Here is a 22042-nt window from a genome sequence, read left to right as displayed (position 1 = left end):
AAAAACAGGAAAGAACTTAAATGGAGCCTGTCATTTCACGTTGAGGTTCTGATCCTGAGTGTTAGTTGGGAAATGTGAGTCTGCTGCAGCTTGTATAGGCCTTAGTTCCTCCATAGAACTGTGGGAGTGTGCGTACATGCCTTGCTGAATGGGATTCTATGATAAACATAATTTTCATTCAACTTTTTAAATTTCTTTTTGCTTTTATCAACTTTTTTTTTTTTTTTTTACAGGGACAGGGAGAGAGTCAGAGAGAGGGATAGACAGGGACAGACAGACAGGAACGGAGAGAGATGAGAAGCATCAATCATCAGTTTTTTTGTTGCGAGACCTTAGTTGTTCATTGATTGCTTTCTCATATGTGCCTTGACCGTGGGCCTTCAGCAGACCAAGTAACCCCTTGCTTGAGCCAGCGACCTTGGGTCCACTTTGGTGAGCTTTTGCTCAAACCAGATGAGCCCCCGCTCAAACTGGTGGCCTCGGGGTCACGAACCTGGGTCTTTTTTTTTTTTTTTTTAATATTTTATTTATTGATTTTTTAGAGAGAGAGGAGTGAGAGAGAGAGAAGGGGGAGGAGCAGGAAGCATCAACTCCCATATGTGCCTTGACCAGGAAAGCCCAAGGTTTCGAACCGGCAACCTCAGTGTTCCAGGTCGACACTTTATCCCACTGCACCACCACAGGTCAGGCCTCGAACCTGGGTCTTCGCATCCCAGTCCAACGCTTTATCCACTGCACCACTGCCTGGTCAGGCTAAGTGAAATTTTAATAAAGATAGAATACATTGCTTATAGCTTAAAAATTGGGAGATTTCATGAAAAATATTGGATTTCAAGCTTCTTTTTGAAAAATCTTAGTTGGAAACTGGGCAAAAATATCCTTGCACTTTAGCAGTAGTTTGGAACTGAATAGCTACTTCCTCTGACCTAGTGAGTCTAGATTCCTCCTTTACTTAATGTTCTTGTTTCATTTGGTCAGTTCTCATCATTCCAGGTGGTCTCTCTTATTTATTTATTTATATATATATTTTAAAACTTGTATTTTAATCTTTTTTTTTTCTTTTATTAATTTTTAGAGAGGAGAGGGGGGATTTACTTTTTTTTAACAGAGACAGGAGAGTGGGATAAACAGGGACGGAGAGATGAGAAGCATCAATCATTAGATTTTTGTTGTGCTTTGCGACACCTTAGTTGTTCATTGATTGCTTTCTCATATGTGCCTTGACCGCGGGCCTTCAGCAGACCCGAGTAACCCCTTGCTCGAGTCAGTGACCTTGGGTCCAAGCTGGTGAGCTTTTGCTCAAACCAGATGTTTCCGCGCTCAAGCTGGCGACCTCGGGGTCTTGAACCTGGGTCCTTCCGCATCCCAGTCTGATGCTCTATCCACTGCACCACCGCCTGGTCAGGCCCATGTGGTCTCTTATGAAACCATTTATCATCTGTCAGCTCTGTTGTAATTTTTCCTTTGGCTTCCTTTATTTATACCTGCTTGATCCCTGTAGATATTTGTTTTCTAGTCCTGTGTTAGATCATAAGAAAGAACCTTAGGTAAGATTTGAGCCAGATTCAAAAATGTCTGTGATAGTGGGTATTCCTAATACTTACAAATGATATTGGAAGTGTCTGCTGTGTATGAAATGCTATACAAAACAAATCTTATTTTATAATTAATTTTTATGCTTATTTGTGTTTGATACGTGTAATTGGCATGATCTACTGTTAAATTTAGGTTAAATTAATTCTGAGATCCAGAATTGTCAGAATAATCTATGAGTATATTCTGAGTTATCTGTGAATGAATAATTGACGTTACTTATATGAAAATTGAGGTTTAAAAATTTTTATTTTTATTGATATTAGAAAAGTGAAGAGAAAGGAGATAGAGAAACATCAATTTGTTGTTGCACCCATTTATGCATTTGTTGGTTGGTTATTTATTTTTGTTGGTTGATTCTTTTTTTTTTTTTTTGTATTTTTCTGAAGCTGGAAACGGGGAGAGACAGTCAGACAGACTCCCGCATGCGCCCGACCGGGATCCACCCGGCACGCTGTGGGCGAGGCTCTGCTCCTCCTGGGCGTTGCTTTGCCGGAACCAGAGCCACTCTAGCGCCTGGGGCAGGGGCCAAGGAGCCATCCCCAGCGCCCGGGCCATCTTTGCTCCAATGGAGCCTTGGTTGCGGGAGGGGAAGAGAGAGACAGAGAGGAAGGAGGGGAGGGTGGAGAAGCAAATGGGTGCTTCTCCTATGTGCCCTGGCCGGGAATCAAACCCGGGTCCCCCGCACGCCAGGCCGACGCTCTACCGCTGAGCCAAACGGCCAGGGCCTGTTGGTTGATTCTTATATATGCCCTAATTGGGGACTGAACCACAACCATGGCATATTAGGTTGATGTACATCCAGTTGAGCTACTTGGCCAGGGCTGAAAATTGAGGGGTTTTTTTTGTTTGTTTTTTTTTTTATTGAAAATTGAGTTTTGATTTCATTTAGTAATATAGATGATTTTATTTTTTATTTATTTATTTATTTTTTATTATTTATTCATTTTAGAGAGGAGAGAGAGAGAGTCAGAGAGAGAGAGAGGAGAGAGAGACAGGGGGGAGGAGCTGGAAGCATCAACTCCCATATGTCCCTTGACCAGGTAAACCCAGGGTTTCGAACCGGCGACCTCAGCGTTTCCAGGTCGATGCTTTATCCACTGCGCCACCACAGGTCAGGCTAGATGATTTTATTTTTGTAAAGAAATTGGTACTTGCAAATCACAACTAAGCTGAGACACTTTCCGTTTAAGATGGGTTTTCAACCTCAGCCGTATTGATAATTTTGGATGGAATAATTAATATGTTGTGAATGGCTGTCCTGTGCATGCTTAATAGCATCTCTGCTTTTACCCATTAGATTCCATTAGTATCTCCCCCTTCCCCCCAAGTGTGACAACCCATTTGTCCCCACACATTTCCAAATGTAGGTTAGGGGAGCAAGATCACCACCCTCTGTTGAGGATCAGTGATCTAAGGTGAAGACCAAAATTTTTTATTTATTATTTTCTTTTCTTCTTTTTCAATTGAGAGGAGGGAAGATAGAGAGACAGACTCCTGCATGTGCCCTAACCAGGATCTACCCAGCAACCCCCTTTTGGGGCTGATGCTTTGCCCATCTGAGGCCATGCTTACAACTGAGCTATTTTTAGCACTCAAGGCAGAAGCTCCGAGGAGCCGTCCTCAGTGGCCTGGCCAATGTGCTTGAACCAATCAAGCCATGGTTGTGGGAGACGAAGAGAGAGAGAGAGAGAGAGAGAAAGAGAAGGGGGAGAGGTGGAGAAGTGGAGAAGCAGATAGTCACTTCTCCTGTGTGACCTGACCAGAAATCGAACCCAGGACATCCACATGCCAGGCCAATGCTCTACCACTAAGCCAACTGGCTAGGGCCAAAGACCAGAAAGTTTTAGAACTATGTTGACTAGATAGGGGGGAAAATATATGTATGTATTTATACTTTATGGATGGTGGTAGTAATTGACACAGCTAACCAGGGGGATAGTCTGGTAATATTTATCAAAATCATGTATCTTTTGATAAAATCTAGTTATTGTTTTTTAAATTTATTGATTTTTAGAGAGAGGAAAGAGAGGGAGAGACAGAAGGAGAGAGAGGAGAAGCAGGAAGCATCAGCTCATAGTAGTTGCTTTTCATATGTGCCTTGACCAGGCAAGCCCAGGGCTTCGAACTGTGACCCTAGTATTCCGGGCCGACGCTCTATCCACTGCACCACCAAAGGCCAGGCGATAAAATCTAGTTTTAAGACTTTAACTCACAGATATATGTACTCAGATGTTTGGAAAGTGAAGCACAGACAAGGCTGTTCAGGCAGTTCATACAGCTTCGTTAAAATAACAAAGACTAAAAACCTATATGTCTGTCAGTCAGTGAGAGACTGAATTATAGAACATTCCTAGAGTTATTTGCAGCTCTAAACTGAAAGATACTGATTAAGTACTGATAGAACAATTTTGAAAATATATTAATGTTAAAAACAGCATCAAGATACAGAACACTAAAAAAAAAAAAAAGATACAGAACAATATGTATAGTAAGCAACTATTTAAGTAGAAGGAAAAAAATGATGCTTTATTTATATTTGTTGTGTGTGCATAGATTATGTTTGGGAATATATAATATTTTATAAACTGTTAACACTATGATGGTGAACTGGCTGTGCAAGGGACAATGGTGAATGGGAAACTTTGCCGTCCCTTTTTGAATGTTTGAAGTTTTAGCAATGTAAATATATTACCTAGAACATTTTTGCAATGAATAATGACCAATTCATTTTTATTGGCCTTTTGAAAAAGTTAATTCTATACAAATGCTATATAGATATTATATGAATTGTATTCAAAATTGTACCCTGTCCAGTTGGCTCAGTGGTAGAGCGTCAGCCTGGTGTGTGGATGTCCCAACTTGGATTTATTTCCCTCCAGCAGCCATGGCTTGAATTGGTTCGAGTGCATTGGCCTGGGTGCTGAGGATGGCTGCATGGAGCTTCTGCCACAGGCACTAAATAAATAGCTCGGTTGCAAGCATAGCCCCAGATGGGTAAAGCACCAGCCCCAGATGGGGGTTGCTGGTTGGATCCCAGTCAGAACACACGTGGGAGTCTGGTCTCCTTATCTTTCCTCTTGTCACTTGGAAAAGAAGAAAAAATAAAATAAAATAAAAATGTGAAAAATTATAAAAAAGAACAGCCTGACTTGCGGTGGCATAGTGGGTAAGAGCATTGACCTGGTGTGCTAAGGTCACCAGTTCAAAACCTTGGACTTGCCCAGTTAAGGCACATAACTCCCCTTTCTCTTTTCTCTCTAAGATCAATTAATAAAATCTTTAAAAAGAAAGAATGAATATGGTTAGCTATATATTTTTACTCATTCTTTTATCTTTGTATCTTCTCAATTTTTTATTTTGATTCATAGGCTCTACAGGAGCAAAGGGCTATATCTATTCACCATTTTATTCTCATGTACCAAAGTCCCTAGGACATATATAATAGGCGCTTTATAAAGTTTATTGAATGAATGAATTGGGGGGGAACATTGTGCTAGGTACTTGGTACACATTACTTCAAAGCTGTAACATTTTTAATATTTTTCTTTAGGAGCAAAGACTCTGGAGAGTGTTGTGCTTAGTAAAATGAATTTTGAGTCTTTTGTAAAAGATCTTCTCCTAGTTCGTCAGTATAGAGTTGAAGTTTATAAGAATAAAGCTGGAAATAAGGCATCCAAGGAGAATGATTGGTATTTGGCATTTAAGGTAATTATCTTCCTTTTTGATTTATTTTTCAGCATAGAAAAAAATTAAAATGTAAGGGAAATTTTTGTTTTAATATTTTAACCAGGTGTCATAGTAAAATGCTTTGAGAAATTTTAATCTTTAGCATGTGGCTTTTTAAAAATTATAGTTTAATAGCAATTCAGAGATTCAGTAGGTCCTTATTATAAGTATGCACACTCTGATCTTTGTTGCTGTCTCTGAAACAAATAATAAATAGCTATATGTAAAGTTGAATACAGCATTAAATAAGGATTTGATTTTATTGTTTGAAGTAATTTTACATAGATTTACAGTATTACAACTTTCTCACTTAACACATATTTGTAATGTGTTTGTACTTTTGTATGTGCCTTTTTCTTTCATTAGATTGTAATTTTTTATAAGTCTGGAAGTTTAAAGGTGCTTATGTTCTGTGATATGCCTAGAGAGGCTCATTGACGTGCATGCTTTTAATGCTTTCAAGGAGAATGGTATTTGTTTTATTCAATATTATTTTTTAATATTTTTAGGTGTACAGTGTAGTGATTAGACAGTCATAATTTACAAAGTATTCCCCCCCTCCAGTATTTAAGGACTCACCTGGCACAATATTTAGAGTAGTTATTACAGCAGTTTTCATTTCTTTTCTATCTCTCTGGGAGACCTTGGCAAATATCTCAACCTTCTCCTATATCTGTTTCTTCATAAACAGTAAAATTAAAAAGTTTTTAAGATGCTTTCTGATTTGAAAGTCCTGTGAGTTTTTTCTTCTGGAAGGCAGCTATGCTCACCACTATACCACCAACGCTGCCAGAGTTTTTTCTTTTGGAGTTTAATGATGCACAACATTTGATGTTGGTGCTGCTTTAAAGTATAATATATTTCTTTTTCCCCCCAAATATATTATTTTTCAATCTTCATTCCATACCTTCCCCCCATTTTTAAGAATTAGACATTTACTGAAAAGTGTATCAGGGAGAATTTAGCATTCTGCATTATGGAGCTTTCTGGGAATTTTCATTGCTATTATACTATGAAAAGGGAGTCTATTTTTTTTTTTTTTTTTGTATTTTTGTATTTTTCTGAAGCTGGAAATGGGGAGAGACAGTCAGACAGACTCCCGCATGCGCCCGACCGTGATCCACCCGGCACGCCCACCAGGGGCGAAGCTCTGCCCACCAGGGGGCGATGCTCTGCCCCTCCAGGGCGTCGCTCTGTTGCGACCAGAGCCACTCCAGCGCCTGAGGCAGAGGCCACAGAGCCATCCCCAGCGCCTGGGCCATCTTTGCTCCAATGGAGCCTTGGCTGCGGGAGGGGAAGAGGGAAGAGAGAGACAGAGAGGAAGGAGAGGGGAGGGTTGGAGAAGCAGATGGGCGCTTCTCCTGTGTGCCCTGGCCGGGAATCGAACCTGGGACCTCTGCACGCCAGGCCGACGCTCCACCACTGAGCCAACCGGCCAGGGCCAAAAAGCGAGTCTCTTAATTAGAGTTTTAGCCAATGTCTTGAAAGATTTTAATAGAAAATTGAAGATATCACAAGAGTGATGTTTTCTATCTCATTCCTCATAGAACTCAGTAACAACAACAAAAAGAATCATAAGTTCTAGTGTTTACCATGGTTAGCAGTCTGTCACACCTTATTCTTTATGTCATATCAGAATCCATCAAGATTAATTCTTCTTTTTAGGTGGGAGGAAAATGTTAAAATATGTATCGATCAGGTTAAAAAGGTGGTATCTTCACCCAGAAATTTTAAGAAGTTCAGATCTAACACTACTAAAACTAATTTATTTTTACATTTTTTTTAGCTTATTGATTTTACTGTAAAGTAATAGTGGTATTTGAAATAGCTGATCTCTGTAATTGATTTCTTTTCCATGTTCTCAGTAGTTTGTATGTTAGAAATAGGAAAGGACCTTAAATACCATCCAGTTCAGAGATTATCAGTCATATCATTTTCAAGGATTCTCAGGAACTCAATTTTATTAGCTACTTGTCACTTTGAGAGTTTTTAATGTGTACCTCATAACTTGTGCATGTGAATCTAAAGCATGTATATAAAAATGTTTACATGTATGATTGAATCAGTGCTTTAAAAATTTTTTTTTTTAAGAGAGAGAGAGTCAGAGAGAGGGATAGACAGGGACAGACAGACAGGAACGGAGAGATGAGAAGTATCAATCATTAATTTTTCGTTGCGTGTTGCAACACTTTATTTGTTCATTGATTGCTTTCTCATATGTGCCTTGACCGCGGGCCTTCAGCAGACTGAGTAACCCCTTGCTCGAGCCAGCGACCTTGGGCTCAAGCTGGTGAGCTTTTTGCTCAAACCAGATGAGCCGGCTCCTAAGCTGGCAACCTCGGGGTCTTGAACCTGGGTCTTCCACGTCCCAGTCCGACGCTCTATCCACTGCGCCACTGCCTGGTCAGGCTAAATTTGAATATCGGGTAATTTTTGATTTTTTGATCCAGATTTTAATCAGTCCATAGTTATAGAGATTCAGAATGATGTTGTGAGAAGATAAATAATTATGATGCTAACCAAATTTAAGAACTTTTGGTGGCTACAACTTGCTTAAATTTGGCTGTCACTGTGCTCATTTGGATTATTTGTGACTATCTTGTATTTCATTGCTGTAGTTGTCAGTTGCCCTGAAATGCCTTATATTAATAGCAACCCATCAGTTGTTCAGGTTGAAGTTTTTAGTTTTACCCACAGACTTGTTCAGCCAAAAGCAAAGAAACTCGACCCTTTAGTTATTTTATGCAATCTTAAAGAGTATTTCTAACCTTTTTGACATATTGAAAATAAATAGATCCAGGATCCTTTATTTGGAAAATCACTGATTTAGAACCATCTGCATTTTACATATAAGCATGTTGATATAGAGATATTTTTCAAGCTCAATATTTAAAGTAATACTGCTCTTGTGTATGGTATAGCTACATAGTAAAAATACTGGTATGTGCAACCAGTGGGTAGTTTGGCAAAATGTAGAAATTTAAGGCTAGTATTGACAGGATAATCACTTAGGATTCCTTAATGATTGATTGTATATAAATCCAGCTGCCAAATTTCATACTGAAAATCACCTTTGATACAATTATTTTTAGCTGTCCCCAAGTGTTATGATAATAAAGCAGTAGGATACTTAATAATTGGTGATAATTTTGAAATATATGGTTATAAGTAATTTTTGGGAGGTAAAATTATTTAGTGAAATTCATCTAGGTTGGGTAATTCTTGTTTGCTAATGAAATTTTAAAGTATATTCAACAGATTCCTAAACTTTTAAAAATTTTTTACTTAGGCTTCTCCTGGTAATCTTTCTCAGTTTGAAGACATTCTCTTCAGTAACAATGATATGTCAGCTTCCATTGGTGCTGTGGGTGTTAAAATGTCTACAGTTGATGGCCAAAGACAGGTTGGAATTGGGTATGTTGACACCATACAAAGGAAGCTAGGACTGTGTGAGTTCCCCGATAATGATCAGTTCTCCAATCTGGAGGCTCTCTTAATTCAGATTGGACCAAAGGAATGTGTTCTATCAGGAGGAGAGACTGCTGGAGACATGGGAAAACTGAGGCAGGTAAGGGAATTAGTCTAGTGATAGAGAAGAAACAAAGCCTAGGAAAGGCTCTGAGTAAAATGATACTGTTTTATTTAAGGAAAAGAGTAATTTAAAAGTCAAAATTTTTTGTTTCTAATTACAATAATGTTTTATTTTCAGGAATGTTTCGATTTTTATCTTTGAAAAAACTGTGTCTGTAATAGAATTTTAGAATAAGCTGTTTCTTATTTAAGACTAGTTTTGCTTTATGTCAGTGGTAGTCAGCCTGGTCCCTACCGCCCACTAGTGGGCGTTCCAGCTTTCATGGTGGGCGTTAGCGGAGCAACCAAAGTATAAATAAAAAGATAGATTTAACTATAGTAAGTTGTTTTATAAATATTTATTCTGCCAAACTTAGTGAAAATCCAACATAAAGTACTTGGTAAGTAATTATTATTATTATTCTCCCCCCCCCCCTTTTTTTATAGCCCCTGACCAGCAGGGGAGGAGGAAGAGAGATGGTAGTGGTGAATAAGAAACAGGATTTTGCAAAGGTAGGGGAGGGGGCTCTCAGAGGGAAGAGACCCGAGCACAAAAGAGGTCCACAGAGGGACCAGAGAAAAGTCCCGAGACAGGGGTGCCCCCGGGGGTCAGACAGGAGGGAGAGAGAGTTAGGAGTCTGCGGAGAAGGAAAGATCAGGAGTGGAGGTTTTAGGTGAGGTTTCTGTGGCCAGAAAAAGGCCTGTGCAGTGGAACAGGCGGCACAGAGATTAAGGACAGGTGCGTGAATAATTAGAAGCCATGTATGTAAGAAATCTCCAATCAGTTCCCAGCTTTTTTGGCCATAGTTAAATTGATGAGGGTGTTAACACCGAAAGTCCCTTAGGAGGCTAATTCAGTGGGTTCTGTGGCCTGGCCACAGCGGAGAAGAACAGTTTCTTCTTCTTTAAGGAGGGAGATTCTTGTGCCCCCACAACTGCCCTCAGTCCTTGGAGTGGTCAGATTTGAGTATCAGCGTCCTAAAACTCAAGGTCTGGCCATGGACGGAAAAGGTAAAGTGGATGTACTCCGGACGTCTCCACAAGCACACAGTCATTCGGAACAGAAAAGATTTCTCTGACGTAGCTATGGTTTTGGACAGAGAGTCTCTGCGGAAAGAACTGAGGGGAAGGCTGGAGGCAGGGGACTTACCGTACCATGCACTAAAGTGGGTGGAAGGTCGGAGATCTGGTTCTTTCTCGGAGGGGACTGGAAGAGGAGTGGTCCTTGCGGACTTCAAACCCTTCCCGGGTTTTTGGCACCAAAATATAAGGTATTTTTTCCTGCCGAGAAGGAAGGGAGGGAGGGAGGGAGGGAGGGGAGTCACGAAGTGTGGAATAACAAAAGGCTTTATTGAGTACAGAGTGCGCATCCTGCCTGGAGAGGTTCCCTGTCCCCAATAAAAGATGGAGGCCAGGGAAGTTGCGATAAATAATTATTATTATATGCTTTAACTTGCTGTAACTCTGCTTTATAAATTTTATAAAGTTATTTCCCTATTTTATAAATCACCATTACTGTGGAACCAGTGGGTGGTTAGAAAATTTTACTACTAACAGAGACACAGAAATGGGCAGTAGGTATATAAAGGTTGACTACCCCTGCTTTAGATCATTTCCCTCCTTTGCTCCCTAAAGAGTAACAGGATGTGAGCCTTAAAGAGTTCAAACCAAATCATAATTGATAAGAGGAATGCTTTCACAGTTCAGGGCAAAAACAAGGTAATTTAAGTAATAAAGAAAATTTTTTTTTTTAATTTTTTTTTTATTTTTTACAGAGACAGAAAGTGAGTCAGAGAGAGAGATAGACAAGGACAGACAGACAGGAGCGGAGAGAGATGAGAAGCATCAATCATTAGTTTTTCATTGCGCGTTGCAATACCTTAGTTGTTCATTGATTGCTTTCTCATATGTGCTTTGACCGCGAGCCTTCAGCAGACCGAGTAGCCCCTTGCTGGAGCCAGCGACCTTGGGTTCAAGCTGGTGGGCTTTTGCTCAAACCAGATGAGCCGGCGCTCAAGCTGGCGACCTCGGAGTCTCGAACCTGGGTCCTCTGCATCCCAGTCCAATGCTCTATCCACTGCGCCACCGCCTGGTCAGGCTAATAAAGAAAATTTATTACTGTACTCAACATGGATTTATCAAATAAATAGGATGCAGTTCTTTAGGATTATTTTTTGATAGTTCAAATGGGACGTTAGCTGATTTTTTTTTTTTTTTGTTACAGAGATAGTCAGAGAGAGGGACAGTTAGGGACAGACATACAGGAAGGGAGAGAGATGAGAAGCATCAATTCTGTGTTTTGCCACCTTAGTTGTTCATTGATTGGTTTCTCATATGTGCCTTGATGGTGGTGGTGGGGGGCTACAGCAGAGCGAGTGACCCCTTGCTTTAGCCAGCAACCTTGGGCTCAAGTTGGTGAGCCTTGCTCAAACCAGATGAGCCTGTGCTCAAGATGGCGACCTCAAGGTTTCAAACCTGGGTCCTCTGCATCCCAATCTGACGCCATATCCACTGTGTCACCGCCTGGTCAGGCTAGCTCAGGGATAGTCAACCTTTTTATACCTTCCACCCGCTTTTGTATCTCTTAGTAGTAAAATTTTCTAACCGCCCACCGGTTCCACAGTAATGGTGATTAATAAAGTAGGGAAGTAACTTTATTTTATAAAATTTATAAAGCAAAGTTACAGCAAGTTAAAGCATATAATAATGATGTTACCAAGTACTTTATATTGGATTTTCACTAAGTTTGGCAGAATAAATGTTTATAAAATAACTTACTATAGTTAAATCTATCTTTTTATTTATACTTTGGTTGCTCAGCTACCGCCCACTGTGAAAGCTGGAACGCCTACGAGTGGGCGGTAGGGACCAAGTTGACTACTACTGGCTAGCTGATTCTTAACAAAATTCTGATTATTCCATTTATATAAGTGTGTGGTTTGTATTTTTCTAAAGTTGGAAACGGGGAGGCAGTCAGATAGACTCCCACATGCGCCCAACCGGGATGCACCTGGCATGTCCACCAGGGGGCGATGCTCTGCCCATCTGGGGCATTGTTCTGTTGCAATCAGAGCCATTCTAGTGCCTGAGGCAGAGGCCATAGAGCAGGGGTCCCCAAACTTTTTACACAGGGGGCCAGTTCACTGTCCCTCAGACCATTGGAGGGCCGGACTATAAAAAAAACTATGAACAAATCCCTATGCACACTGCACATATCTTATTTTAAAGTAAAAAAAAAACAAAACAGGAACAAATACAATATTTAAAATAAAGAACAAGTAAATTTAAATCAACAAACTGACCAGTATTTCAATGGGAACTATGCTCCTCTCACTGACCACCAATGAAAGAGGTGCTTCTTCTGGAAGTGCGGCGGGGGCCGGATAAATGGCCTCAGGGGGCCGCATGTGGCCCGTGGGCCGTAGTTTGGGGACCCCTGCCATAGAGCCACCTCCAACGCCCGGGCCACCTTTGCTCCAATGGAGCCTTGGCTGCAGAAGGGGAAGACAGACAGAGAGGAAGGAGAGGGGGAGGGATGGAGAAGCAGATGGGCGCTTCTCCTGTGTGCCCCGGCCGGGAATCGAACCCAGGACTCCTGCATGCCAGGCTGATGCTCTACCACTGAGCCAACCGGCCAGGGCCGGTTCTTTTGTTTTTGTAGGTCTCAAATACCATAAGAACTATTTGAGAGAGAGCAAGTCTGTGATTGGTGTTTATAGCATAGATAATATCTAAACAACTTTCCAGGAGTATTGTTCTGCTAAGAGTTTTTACCTTTGGGACTATTTATTTATTTTTAGTGGAGGAGGGGAAGCAGAGAGACTCCTGCATGGGCCCTGACTGAGATGTGCTCCAACCGTGATCCACCCGGCAAGCCCACTAGGGGGCAGTGCTCTGCCTATCTGGGCAAGTTGCTCCATTGCTCAGCAACGGAGCCATTTTTTTAGTGTCTTGAGGCAGAGGCTACTGAGCCATCCTCAGCGCCTGAGGCCAACTCACTGAAACTAATTGAGCCATGGCTGCAGGAGGGGAAGAGAGAGAGAGGCAAAGAGAGAAAGAAAGAGGAAGGGTGGAGAAGCAGATGGTTGCTTCTCCTGTATGATTAGACTGGGAATCAAACCTGGGAAATCTACACACTGGGCTGTTGCTCTACAGTTGAGCCAACTGGCCAGGCTTGGAACTATTTTTTGAAAGCTTTATGTGAACAAAATTTTAAATAGCCATGAAAATTTAGTTAATAGATTTTTAAAATATTTGTTATATATTTTGCCAGTATCTTGCATATTGTATGAAATTTAAGGTAGATTAATAATTTGTTAGCTGTTGTCACTTTATATTTGTCAGTGTTATAGTTTTCTTCTCATAATAATTTAAAATATTTTTTGTAAAATAGGTTATTCAGAGAGGAGGAATTCTCATCACAGAGAGAAAAAGAGCTGACTTTTCCACAAAAGATATTTATCAGGACCTTAACCGGCTGTTGAAAGGCAAAAAGGGTGAACAGGTGAATAGTGCTGTCTTGCCAGAAATGGAGAATCAGGTATGTGGATTACAAATGTGAATTTGTCTTAAATTATAATTAGTGACTTTTTAAGGCTGCTTTAGTCATATATATTTTAAATCTAAACTGGATCACTGATACTAAGCTTACTTAATCTATGATAAAGCTTGTTAAAAACTCAAGTAACTAGAAAAATTTAAATGTAAACTTAGGTATAATTTCATCATAATTACACAGAATATGTTTGTGGGACAAAGAAGAGTTTTATTAGCTTCATGTGAAAGAGCTGATTATTGTCAGTTAGTGTGGGAGAAAGCATAGTTACTGGAGGGTGGGGTGGGGGAGACCTGTCAAAGCTTAAAATACCCAAACCGTGGAATCTTTTTTTTTTTTTTACAGGGACAGAGAGAGTCAGAGAGAGGGATAGATAGGGACAGACAGACAGGAATGGAGAGAGATGAGAAGCATCAATCACCAGTATTTCGTTGTGGCATCTTAGTTATTCATTGATTGCTTTCTCATATGTGCCTTGACCGAGAGGCTTCAGCAGACCGAGTAACTTAACACCTTGCTCGAGCCAGCGACCTTGGGTCCAAGCTGGTGAGCTTTTTGCTCAAGCCAGATGAGCCTGTGCTCACTCTGGTGACCTCAGGGTCTTGAACCTGGGTCCTTCCGCATCCCAGTCCGACGCTCTATCCACTGCGCCACTGCCTGGTCAGGCAAACTGTGGAATCTTTTATAAATTACTTCACCTTTCTGAGAGGCAGTTTCATTATGTTTTTTGGTTTTTTTTTTTTTTTTTTTATGGCAGAGACAGAGAGAGGGATAGATAGAGACAGACAGGAAGGGAGAGAGATGAGAAACATCAATTCTTCGTTGTGGCTCCTTAGTTGTTCATTGATTGATTTCTCATATGTGCCTTGACTGTGGGGCTACAGCAGACCAAGTGACCCCTTGCTTGAGCCAGTGACCTTGGGTCCAAGCTGGTGAGCCTTGCTCAAACCAGATGAGCCTGCGCTCAAGCTGGAGACTTCAGTGTCTCGATCCTGGGTCCTCCACATCCCAGTCCAACGCTCTATCCACTGCGCCACTGCCTGATCAGGCTCATTATATGTTTAAAAGGGTAAAAATACGTGTCTTAAAAATTGTTATAGAGATTAGGAAGTAATAAGGGTGAAAGTATATATAGTACAGGGCTAGTCAATCTTTTTATACCTACTGCCCACTTTTGTATCTCTGTTAGTAAAATTTTCTAACTGCCCACCCGTTCCACAGTAATGGTGATTTATAAAGTAGGGAAGTAACTTTACTTTATAAAATTTATAAAGCAGAGTTACAAGTTAAAGCATATAATAATAATTCCTTACCAAGTACTTTATGTGGGATTTTCGCAAAGTTTGGCAGAATAAATGTTTATAAAACAACTTACGGCCTGACCTGTGGTGGCGCAGTGGATAAAGTGTCGACCTGGAAATGCTGAGTTCGCCAGTTCGAAACCCTGGGCTTGCCTGGTCAAGGCACATATGGGAGTTGATGCTTCCAGCTCCTCCCCTCTGTCTTTCTCTCTTTGTCTCTCTCTCTCCCTCTCTCTCTCCTCTCTAAAATGAATAAATAAATAAAAAATTAAAAAAAAATAAAACAACTTACTATAGTTAAATCTATCTTTTTATTTATACTTTGGTTGCTCCGCTACTACCCACTGTGAAAGCTGGAATGCCCACTAGTGGGCGGTAGGGACCAGATTGACTACCACTGATATAGTACATAATAATTGCATAATAAATATTACATTTAAACATTTTGGCTTTAAAATTGCCACTGGTTATGTCTTCAGTGGTAGAAGTGAATATGCAAATAATGTAAGTGGGATTTTCTGTGATTAAAGTTTATTTTATTGTTCAGCTCTTTGAGGTGAGTTTTTGTTTTTGTTTTTTTTGAGTTTGGTATTTTTTATGGTAAAATACTGGTAGCTCTTGACAAGATATTTGTGGATCACTTAAGTAAAATGGAAAATTCTATTGTATATTTAAATAAAACTAATTTTCAAAGTAGATTTCAAACTAGAATGAATTGAGACATGATTTTGCAGTTATTATTTAATCATATAATAGTTTGGTCCTTATTAAACTAAGTTTATCCTTTTTTGTTTTGTTTTGTGATAGAAACAGAGAGGGGGCAGACAGGGACAGACAGACAGGAAGGGAGAGAGATAAGTATCAGTTCTTCATTATGGCACCTTAGTTGTTCATTGATTGCTTTCTATATGTTCCTTGACGGGGGGAGGGGCTAGAGTAGACCAGGTGACCCCTTGCTCAATCCAGAGACCTTGGGCTCAAACTGGTGAGCTATGCTCAAACCAGATGAGCCCGCGCTCAACCCTGCAACCTTGGGGTTTCAAACCTGGGTCCTCTGTGTCCCAGTCCGATGCTTTACCCACTGGGCCACCGCCTGGTCAGGCTAAACTAAATTTATCTTTTTTTACTTTTTTTTTGGTGACATATTCAAAAGCCAATATGGATGAGCAGTAGTTCCAGCATTAGGGAAGCTCATCTCTGAAAAGATGAAGAAGCTTTTAGGGCTACTGGAAACTTTATTTGTGTGTACTGGTGACATAATAGGAGGTTCTTGTGACAGTCTTATGCATTTGCTAGAGTTTGGTAAGAGCAGATAGATTATTGTGTTATCAATTAGGAAAAATATGAACTTTTTTTAAAGATTTTATTCATTTTAGAGAGGGGAGAAAGAGAGAGAGAGAAGGGGGGGAGAAGCCGGAAGTATCAACTTCCATATGTGACTAAACCCAGGGTTTTGAACTGCAACCTCAGTGTTCCAGGTAAATGCTTTATCCATTGCGCCACCACAGGCCAGGCAAATATGTATATTTCTAAAGAATCTAGTATTAACTATATTTTATTTTATTTATATTTATTTATTTTTTACAGAGACAGAGAGAGAGAGTCAGAGAGAGGGATAGACAGGGACAGACAGACAGGAACGGAGAGATGAGAAGCATCAATCATTAGTTTTTCGTTGTGTGTTGCAACACCTTAGTTGTTCACTGATTGCTTTCTCATATGTGCCTTGACCGTGGGCCTTCAGCAGACCAAGTAACCCCTTTTTCGAGCCAGCTACCTTGGGTTCAAGCCGGTGAACTTTTGCTCAAACCAGATGAGCCCTCACTCAAGCTGGGGACCTCGGGGTCTGAACCTGGGTCTTCCGCATCCCAATCCGACACTCTATCCACTGCGTCATCGCCTAGTCAGGCTTAACTATATTTTAGTGAGTAGAATTTGTCATTGGGCTCTGTTGGCTGTTCTAAACTTTATATTTTATGTTCAGTATAGGCATACCTTGAAGATAATGCAGGTTCAGTTCAGACCACCAAATAGAGTGAATATAGCTCAGTAAAAACAATTCGCCTGACTAGGCGGTTGTGCAGTGGATAGAGCGTCAGACTAGGATGCTGAGGACCCAGGTTCAAGACCCCGAGGTCACCAACTTGAGCACGGGCTCATCTGGTTTGAGCAAAAGCCTACCAGCTTGAATCCAAGGTCACAGGGTCCAACAAGGGGTTACACGGTCTGCTGAAGGCCCGTGGTCAAGGCACATATGAGAAAGCAATCAATGAACAACTAAGGTGTTGCAACGCGCAACGGAAAAACTAATAATTGATGCTTCTCATCTCTCTCTGTTCCTGTCTGTCTGTCTGTCCCTGTCTATCCCTCTCTCTGACTCACTCTATGTCTCTGTAAAAAATAAATAGCCCTGGCCGGTTGGCTCAGCGGTAGAGCGTCGGCCTAGCGTGCGGAGGACCCGGGTTCGATTCCCGGCCAGGGCACACAGGAGAAGCGCCCATTTGCTTCTCCACCCCTCCGCCGCGCTTTCCTCACTGTCTCTCTCTTCCCCTCCCGCAGCCAAGGCTCCATTGGAGCAAAGATGGCCCGGGCGCTGGGGATGGCTCCTTGGCCTCTGCCCCAGGCGCTAGAGTGGCTCTGGTCGCAACATGGCGACGCCCAGGATGGGCAGAGCATGGCCCCCTGGTGGGCAGAGCATCGCCCCTGGTGGGCGTGCCGGGTGTATCCCGGTCGGGCGCATGCGGGAGTCTGTCTGACTGTCTCTCCCCGTTTCCAGCTTCAGAAAAATGGGGGGGGAAAAAAAATAAATATAATAAATAAAATTAAAAAGAAACCCAAACAATTCATGAATATTTTGGTTTCCCAGGGCATGTAAAAGTCATATTTACACTATACTGTAGTCTATTAACCTGTAATAGCATTATGTCTAAGAAACAATGTACATACCTTAATTAAAAAAGAGTTTATTGCTAAAATAGTAACCATCAACTGAGCCTGCAATGAGTTACAATCTTTTTGCTGGTTGAAGGTCTTGCTTTGATGTTGATGTCTGCTAAGTAGGGCTGTGGCAGTTTCTTAAAATAAGAACACAGTTTTGCACATTGATTGACTTTTTTTTCATGAATGGTTTTTTCTGTACCATGGGATACTATTTGATAGCATTTTACCCACAGTATAAGTTATTTCAAAAATAGAGCCAATACTCTCAAACTCTGCTGCCGCTCTATAAACTAAGTCTATGTAATATATTAATCCTTTTGTTGTCATTTTTGCAATCTTCAATTATCTTCACCAGGAATAGGTTCCATCTTAAGAAATCACTTTTTGCTCATGTATAAGAAGCAATTCCTCATCCGTTAAAAGTTTTATCATGAGATTGCAGTAATCCAATCACATATTCAGGCTTCACTTTTTTTTAAGTGAGCGGAGAGGAGATAGAGACACAGACTCCTGCATGCGCCCTCACTGGACTCCACCTGGCAACCCCTGTCTGAGGCCGATGCTCAAATCAACTGAGCTATACTCAGGCTGACACTTGAACCAATGGAGCCACTGGCTGCTAGAAGGGATGAGAGAGAGAAAGGGGAGAGGGAGGAGATGAAAAGCAGGTGGTCACTTCCCATGTGTGCCCTGACCAGGGGTCAAACCCAGCATGTCCACACGCAGGGCTCACTTAGCCAACTGGCCAAGGCCAGCTTCACTTCTAATTCTCTTGCTATTTCCACCACACCTATAATTATTTCCTTCACTGAAGTCTTGAACTTTTCAAAGTCATTCATGAGGGTTTGAAGCAACATCTTCCAAACTCCTGTTCTCAGTTAATGTGTTTTTTTGTTTTTTTTTGTGTGTGGCAGAGACAGAGTCAGAGAGAGGGACAGATACGAACAGACAGGAAGGGAAAGAGATGAGAAACACCAATTCTTCGTTGCAGTTCCTTAGTTGTTCACTGATTGATTTCTCATATGTGCCCTGACCGTGGAGCTACAGCAGATCGAGTGACCCCTTGCTCGAGCCAGCGTCCTTGGGCTCATGCTGGTGAGCCTTGCTCAAACCAGATGAGCCCCGCGCTCAAGCTGGCGACCTCGGGGTCTCGAACCTGGGTCCTCCACATCTCAGTCCGATGCTCTATCCACTACGCCACCGCCTGATCAGGCTGTTAATGTTGATATTTTTATCTTTTCCCATGAGTTAGGAATGTTCTTAATGACATCTAGAACAGTGAATCTTTTTCAAAAGGTTTTCAATTTACTTTGCACAGATCCAATCAAGAGGAATCACTATGTCAGCTATAGTCTCATGAAATATATTTCTTAAATAATAAGACACAAGTTTTGAAATTACTCTTTGATCCATGGGGTGTTGTGTTTGTAGGCATGAAAACAATAGTAATTTACTCAGTATACCTTTATCGGAAGTCTTTAGTGACCAGGTACATTGTCAGTGAGCAGTAATTTGCGAAGAATCTTTTCTTTTTCATGAGCACTAAGTCCCAGTAGTGGGCTTAAAATATACTGCTCCCAAAAATTAGAGGATATTTCAAAATGAATATGAAGTGATAAAAAAAGCATTTGATTCTTTAATTTTTATTTATTTATTTATTTAAATTTTATTTATTTTAATTAATTAATTTATTTTCTTAGAGAGGAGAGGGAGAGAGAGAGAGAGAGAAAGAGAGAGGAGAGACAGGGAGAGAGAAGGGGGGAGGAGCTGGAAGCATCAACTCCCATATGTGCCTTGACCAGGCAAGCCCAGGGTTTTGAACCAGCGACCTCAGCATTTCCAGGTCGACGCTTTATCCACTGCGCCACCACAGGTCAGGCAATTTTATTTATTTTTTTATAGAGACAGAGAGTGAGTCAGAGAGAGGGATGGATAGGGACAGACAGACAGGAAAGGAGAGAGATAAGAAGCATCAATCGTTAGTTTTTCATTGCGCGTTGCAACACCTTAGTTGTTCATTGATTGCTTTCTCATATGTGCCTTGATCGTGGGCTTCCAGCAGACTGAGCAACCCCTTGCTGTAGCCAGCGACCTTGGGTTCAAGCTGGTGGGCTCTTGCTCAAACCAGATGAGCCCATGCTCAAGCTAGTGACCTTGGGGTCTCGAACCTGGGTCTTCTGCATCCCAGTTTGACGCTCGATCCACTGTGCCACCGCCTGGTCAGGCTGATTTTTTTCAAATTAAACAACATTAAGCAAACAACAAAGAAAGTTCAATTATGCAAATGAAATGCAAAATCAACTTTTATTTCATTGGTGAAAATGCACTAGACAAAAGGCTGAAATTGCTGGAGTATCTATATTCCCTGATCTAGTTTTTGTTAGCAGTGTATTCACAGATGTGCTGTCATCCAGGCTTTGTTCTAATGGCCCTAGGATTTTCAGAATGGTGAATGAGTATTGTTTCCAACTTAGTCACCACCAGCTGAGAAAGTCCCTAACAAAAGTCAGTTTGTCCTTTGAAGCTTTAAAGCCAGACATTGACTTGTCTCTAGCATGAAACTCTTAGATAGAATTTTTTACATCTACATTGAAAATCTGTTGTTTAGTCTGACTGGTGGTGTCGCAGTGGATAGAGTGTTGACCTGGGACTCTGAGGTCCCAGGTTCGAAATCCTGAGGTCACTGGCTTGAGCAGGGGTTCACTGGCTCAGCTGGAGGCCCCCACTACCCCTTCAAGGCACGTATGAGAAGCAGTCAGTGAACAATTAAAATGCTGCAACTACGAGTTGATGCTTCTTATCTCTCTCCCTTCCTGTGTCTATTGTTTATGATAACCATCTTCATTAATTATCTTTTCTAGATAGTCTGAAAAACTTGCTGCAGCCTCTACATCAGCACTTGCTGCTTCATTTTTCACTTTTATGTTATAGGGATAGCTTCTTTCTTTAAATCTCAGGAACCAATCTTCATTGGCTTTAGGCTTTTCTTCTGCAGCTTCCTCACCTCTCTGAGTCTTAAGAGAATTCAGGAGAATTAGGACCTTGCTATGGATGAGGCTTTGGTTTAAGGTAATGTGGCTGGTTTGATCTTCTGTCTAGACCACTCAAACTTTTTATCAGCAAAAAGTATTCACTTTTTTATCATTTGTGTGTGTACTGTAGTAGCATTTTTAATTTTCTTCAAGAAATTTTTCATTGCATTCAGAACTTGGCTTGCCTGTTTGATGTCAGAAGCCTAGCTTTCAGCTTCTCCTGGCTTTTGACATGCCTTCATCACTAAACTTAATCATTTCTAGTTTTTAATTTAAAATGAGACGTGGTATAGTATAATTCCTTTCTTTTGAACATATAGAGGCCATTGTAGGAATTTTTTTTATTTAAAAAAATTTGTCCATTGATAGGGAGAGAGAGGAGGAGGGGAGAGAGGAAGGAAGAGGTTGGGGGAAGGAGAGAGGGAAGCATCAATTCTTTGTTCCATTTAGCTGTATACTCATTGATTGTTGCTCATACTTGCTCTGACCAGGGATTCAACCTGTGACCTTTGTGTGCCTGGACAATGCTTTGTGTGCCTGCACTGAGCCATGTGGCCACAGCCATTGTAGGATTATTAATTGACTTAATTTTAATTTTGTTGTGTCTTGGGAAAGAGGGAGGCCTGAGGAGGAGAGAGATCAGGGTCACCAACTAGTTGGTGGAACAGTCAGAACACACATAATAATTTATTTGAACTTCTTATTTAAATATGCACCTAGAAAGTGTATATATTATAAGTGTGTAACTGAAATTTTTTTTTTTTTTTTTTTTTGTGACCAAGATAGAGAGAGGGAGAGATAGGGACAGACATACAGGAAGGGAGAGCAATGAGTGTAAGGTATTTTTCCCCGCCGAGGAAGAAGGAAGGGGCCGGAGCCACGAAGTGTGGAATAATAAAAGGCTTTATTGAGTACAGTGCATCCCGCCCAATGAGGTTCCCTAGTCCTGGGGACAGAGGCTAGGGAAGTCGCATGGGGTGACCCGCGTGGGAGATATTTAAAGGGTCCCGTCTAGTGTGGTCGAGCTAATATGACGTGGTAAAATCTCACTGGCTGGCAGACGGTCGCTTTTTTTCCCAAAGGGCTCCTGGGAAGTTTCTTTTGGTGTGTTTGGATGTGGGCGGGCAGTTCTAGCCAAAGTTCCCGGGTCTGGTGTCTCACGTGACTGTCCCCCATAGCTGACCACCCCACAATGAGAAGCATCAGTTTTTCGTTGCAGCTCCTTAGTTGTTCACTGATTGCTTTCTCATGTGCTTTGACTGGGGGGCTACAGCAGAGCAAGTGACCCTTTGTTCAAGCCAGTGACCTTGCATTCAAGCCAG

General features: G+C 41.3%; 1 protein-coding gene across 2 annotated transcripts in view; it reads left to right on the top strand.

The window, feature by feature from the left end:
- Positions 1 to 22042, top strand: part of MSH2 (mutS homolog 2) — an 82661-nt gene that overhangs the window by 5725 nt on the left and 54894 nt on the right. Inside the window, exons 2-4 of one of the 2 annotated variants that reach the window (XM_066378321.1) lie at positions 5147 to 5301; positions 8612 to 8890; positions 13286 to 13432. In XM_066378321.1, coding sequence (XP_066234418.1) covers positions 5147 to 5301; positions 8612 to 8890; positions 13286 to 13432 — 581 coding nt within the window. The remainder of the gene's footprint in view (positions 1 to 5146; positions 5302 to 8611; positions 8891 to 13285; positions 13433 to 22042) is intronic. The other variant, XM_066378322.1, reaches the window with a different exon arrangement.

The sequence above is a fragment of the Saccopteryx leptura genome, chromosome 3 (genome assembly GCF_036850995.1).
Source record: "Saccopteryx leptura isolate mSacLep1 chromosome 3, mSacLep1_pri_phased_curated, whole genome shotgun sequence".
NCBI classification, from domain to species: Eukaryota; Metazoa; Chordata; class Mammalia; order Chiroptera; family Emballonuridae; genus Saccopteryx; species Saccopteryx leptura.
Note: the sequence above shows the minus strand (reverse complement) of the source record. Positions and strands in the feature narration are given on the sequence as shown.